This window comes from Mytilinidion resinicola, assembly GCF_010093595.1.
Source record: "Mytilinidion resinicola strain CBS 304.34 unplaced genomic scaffold BDZ99scaffold_22, whole genome shotgun sequence".
Classification (NCBI taxonomy): domain Eukaryota; kingdom Fungi; phylum Ascomycota; class Dothideomycetes; order Mytilinidiales; family Mytilinidiaceae; genus Mytilinidion; species Mytilinidion resinicola.
Window position 1 is genome coordinate 499,842 of NW_022985458.1, and position 4,940 is coordinate 504,781.

General features: G+C 45.4%; 1 protein-coding gene across 1 annotated transcript; it reads right to left on the reverse strand.

Moving 5' to 3' along the window:
- Nucleotides 1–534: 534 nt before the first annotated feature.
- BDZ99DRAFT_452051 (uncharacterized protein) lies at nt 535–2,798 on the reverse strand (the record flags this gene model as incomplete). The annotated part of the gene is made up of 2 exons (XM_033718247.1): nt 2,403–2,798; nt 535–2,349 (listed from the first exon to the last, which is right to left on the reverse strand). Exons 1-2 carry the CDS (start codon nt 2,745–2,747, stop codon nt 535–537), a joined length of 2,160 nt encoding a protein of 719 aa, XP_033571424.1. The 5' UTR covers nt 2,748–2,798.
- Nucleotides 2,799–4,940: the final 2,142 nt, after the last annotated feature.

A 4,940-nucleotide genomic window follows, 5' to 3' on the forward strand; every position in this document is an offset into this window, starting at 1 on the left:
GTGCCGCCAACATCAGCGGTGTTAATCCATCGTTGTCCCTTGCATCCATGTCGATCTTCCCAGCCTGGAGCAACAGCACAAGAACGCTCCCGTTCCCATTCTCGACAGCGCATTGGAAACGCGTCCAGAAATGCTTATCCACCACGTCGAGCTCGGACGCGCGACCATAGATTAGCTTTGAAGTGAGCCTGAAAATGGCCGCGTCATGTCCTGATACATACGGTACATGGTCCTGCCAATATGTCTTTGCATAAGTGTAGAACCTGAATGCGTGCTCCGGCTTGGACTTGAAGGAGAGTCGCGCTTCTGCAACAGCTTTGCTCATGTCAAATGCAGGTGGCCGTCTCGATCCGAGGATCTTTATGGCAAGATGACGAGCAGTGCTTGAAGAACCCATAGTGGCTTACTCGGGTTGCAGCACTACAACCTAGGGTCAGCAACTCATATGCAGTAACGTATCAGGATAACATGCTGATACAGGAGGAAGTAACAGGTAGTGCAACAGCAGTGCTGCAGCACGGTATCAGTACTGTATCAGGAAACAGGATGAATCAAGTAACGCGTCAGGAAGAGATACCACGTTATGCCCCCGGGGCTGGCCCCCCTCCTTCCCCTAGTATATAAACAACGAGCTAGACACCCATAGAAATCAGAGTTCACATCAATTTCAACCTGAGTGGCTTGCACAATCTTAGATGGTGCTGATTGTGCCACCATTGGGTGGACCTTAACTCTCGATAATTCAGTCCTGAAGACACCATAGCCGAGGTAAGTGACAACTGTGTCTGCCAACGTCTTTTGCGCCTCTTCAAGCGAGAAGCTCATATGCTTTACGCCATCGAGTCCATCAAGGATATACTGCTTGACGCTGTGATGAACGACGCGGACGGTGAACTCTTCCTCATCAACAGCAAGAAGACATCCGCAGCAAGCTAGTGCTGAGTAGACATCATTCAAGACCCTAGAAGGATCCCAAGTGGCATCTCCAGGAACAACGCTGAGAGCTTCCCGCAACTCGTCTGTTGTCAGGGGCCGGTAAGCCGCAAGCACAAGTTGCAGCGTTTTTGCTTGGAGTGCTGGATCTGATCTTCCCGACTTCTGTAAGATCCTAGCAAACGTCGACGAGAGGTCTTTAGGCAGATCTGCCAGTGCTTCTCGGATAGCGTGATCAGTCTTCATACTACACAAAGACTGAATCTGAAGAGCTACCCAGAGGAACATTCCTTGCGAACCCTTCGAGAGAGCATCTTGAATGTCCAGGATCAAAGTGGGATCTCCGATTGTCAGACGTTCTTGGCGAAGACAACGCTTAAGGTCTGCTTCGATGAAAGCTTCAATGTCTGGGTTGTCGTCTGGTATTGAGACAGCGCGAGTGGCCAAGAGTTGATTAATAATCGACTGCAGGCCATTGTTTGGCTCTTCTCGGAAAGAAGCACAGACCAGGACCTTTAGTTTCTCTTGGATCTTCCGGAGAGCCCGCACCAACGTCTCTTTTTCCTCATCGTCGCATTCATCTAAGCCGTCAAGGACAAAGTATGCTTTCGTATCAGAAGGGAAGCCCTGAAAGAGCAATTCAAGCACTTTCTCAGTGTCGCCTGTAGTGCGAGTATTCTCGCAGCTCTTAGCAGGCACGCCAAGATCTGTGACAGTGCGTAGTAGCTGTCGTGCCAGTGAACCGATGATCGTCCGTGCCTGCAGACTTTCAAGAACGTCATATTTGCAGAAGAAGTATGCCACCAGGGGTCGCTCTTTCTTGGTGGAGAGGCTGAGGTCGTCCACAATGTTGGCCAGCAGCACCGACTTACCCGAACCCAGCTTGCCCGTGTACAACAGTGTGCAAGGGTGCGAGCCATCTCTCCACTCTCGGTACTCTGCTTGTTTCGTGTGGAACGATGTGTTGCCGGCCTTTCTGATTTGCTTCCACGCTATCTCATGATCGTATGTGGAGCAGAAGTCGAGGACTCGCATGTTGGTTGCATGTCTCTGCTGATGTGAGGCAGACTTGAACATTTCTCTGGTCAAAGCCCTAAACCCAGAGCTCTCTTGAGCTTCACTCACGTCAATCTGCTCCTTGATTGAGTTTCCCCACTTGTCAAGGTCCGTCTGGAAGGCCTTCAAGTGCGAATCGCTCAGAGAAGATGTGAACTGCTGGACAGTCGACTTCTGCCCGAACCTGAACAGGTAACGACACAGGCCAACCACCACGATAAAGTACTCAGTGAGGTGTGATTGTAGCTTCGTAGACCGAGGGTATAGCAGGCCGATCGCTTGGTAGCGCGGGGCAGAGCGGCCGACGTCCATGAATAGCGAGGATAGCTTTTCAATGTAGGATGAAAGGTTCACGATCGACTGCGGTGTATCAGTGACTGACTACGACGATGATGCAAGAACAAGACGCTGACCAACAACGACATGCGCACCAATGACCACACGCCACACGCTAGCAGGTTCTGCGATCCTCCAACCACGACATCTCCAAGCGCAGCGAATTGCTGGACTGCGTGAAGGAAGCTGGTAAAGCGAGGCCCGAAACATGCACTACTGAACTTCTTTGATGTGTGACGGTCAACCTCGGCCGTCAGCTGCATGACATCGCGTGGACTAGGTGTCGTCGAGCGTGATTGCGACCTCAGCGTTCGAAATGTTGACTTTTGCTCGTTCGAGAGGTCGGCCTCGAACTCGGAGACAGCCTGAGCGAGGCGGATCTCAGGCTTTAGCAATGAAGTTTTCGCTAAAATGCCAGACATGACTGCTGCTATGGAGCTGCGCAAGCTGTAGCGCAGTCTGACATGGGGGTGTTTCTCCCCGTCTTCTGTCACAGGGGGAGAGGTCAGCCAAGACGTAGTTGGTGATGCTTAGCGGGCGCGAGAGGTGTCGGGGGCCTGGACTCAGAACAGCGTGTGAGACGATAACCTAGGCCTCTGAGAGCTCAGACTGTAGGAGAGACGACAAGTGACGAACATTGAGTGGAAAAGTAAAGATGGAATGAATACAACCGAAATGCGATGCCAACGATCAGGCTGAAAGACAGTGCAGGTGCTGCACACCAACCTGAGCTTGGCTGCGCATCTCAGCCGCGACCCCGCAGATGCGACGTGGCCATGTCGCCTTGTCGAAAGCGGACGTCTTCTCTGGTCCTCAAAGCTGCAGGAATCGTTCGCTGCTGGAGGTGCGACGATCAGTGTGTATGTAAGCTTTGTAATTCGAAGTGTTGAAGTGTGTGGACGGTTGGTGACTGGTGATGGTGGTGTGAAAGGCCCCTCTGCGCTGGATCGCCCTGGGCCGCCGCTCGTACGTGGTCCGTGTTGTGTCGGTCGAAGAACGGAAAGTGCTTTTGTCGTATTCAAAAGTGCGTAGAAAGCTTGGCGTTTTTCCCTGCACCACACCACCTAAAGTTGTATGCGCGCGCGTGGGATCACACCTAGATATCTACCCATTTTCAACGCCCTCTTAAACGTGCCTAACTTAATAATTAGTAAGGCTTCTCGCGTGCATATAGAGCTTGTATACTAACGATTTTTAGTATTAGTATAGAGCTACAACTTAATCTGCTGTTAAATCCTCCTTTCTAGCAGTGCCCGATCCTAACAGCGAAACCAGCATCCAATATCAGCCTCGCAGCGCCTAGATATTATGCGACTCCTCTAGCTTAATTAGCGCCCAGATTAGATTGCTAAAGTTGTTTACACCGGTATAGCAATAGTATATAATATAGAAAAATACATAGTTTAATATAGCGCACCTATAAAGCTAGCCTTAGTTTAAATAAAGCGGCTATAGAAGCTTACTATTATAGATAAAAAAGTAGTATTCTAGTAGCTTCTAGATAAGGGCTAGTATAACTAGGATAAGATTAGGATATAGCTTAACCTAGAGTATAGTATTAAGACGTTTTAGCTAACTATATTATATATAATAAAAAGGAATAGATAGTATTAGGGCTTAAAGTTAGAATTAAATTAAGTTGTATTAATATTAACAAAAGATAAATATAAGGAAAAAAGAAGTTCCTAGGTTTAACGCTGTAATAAACCTAAGGTTAGAGCAATATTAACTTGTTTTACGGAGCCCTAATTATATAACTATCGGGTATATAGTATAGCTTAATTATAAGCAAATATATAGCTATAATATATTTCCCTTTTCTAAAGAAGTCCCCTTTATAAAGGCTGTATTTATTTTATACTTACTATATACTATTTTATATTATAGGAAAACCTAGGTGGAGATCTATTATAGTAAAAATTGCGGCTAAAGTAGGCTTCTAATCTAATAGCGTTTTAAATAATTAGTAAGGTTTTAGTTTATTAGGGTTTTTATAGTAGAAATTAGCTATAAGGTATAGATATCCCTTAGTATAGGTATAGTTATCCTATTAAAGGTTATTATAGCTAATAAACTTAATTTTATACTAAATAAGTTCTTTTTTTCTAGTAGTAGGGTTAATTTAGCCCTTATATATACAGCAGTTAACAACTTCTTTAGTATAAGAACTTAATAGGCAAACAGTAATTAGAAAAGGTTATATTGCTATACTATAGAAGTTATAATATAAAAAAAAAAAAAAGGTTAAAGGCGCAGCTGCTAGAAGTAGGTTCCTAGCGCGGTTGGCGCTAGCTGCTAGTGCGCCCTTTTAATTATTACGTAACTATATAACGTTTTATAACTATAGGTAAATATTACTTATAAAATAAAGGAAAAGGCCGTCTAAAACCTAATACTACTTTTTTTCTTTGCAGGTTTAAGCTTCTATAAAAAGTAGTAAAAAAAAAAGGTTATAAACTAAATAAATAAGCTTCTAAGCGCTGGTACGCTTAGAAAAAACTTACTAGAAAGTGCTAACACTATAAAAATTGTTTTAATCTTCCTTTCTAGGTTACTAGTTAGGCGGAAGAACTTAAGCAGAAGGGCGGGGTTTATATAGGTATTTCCAGTAGAAT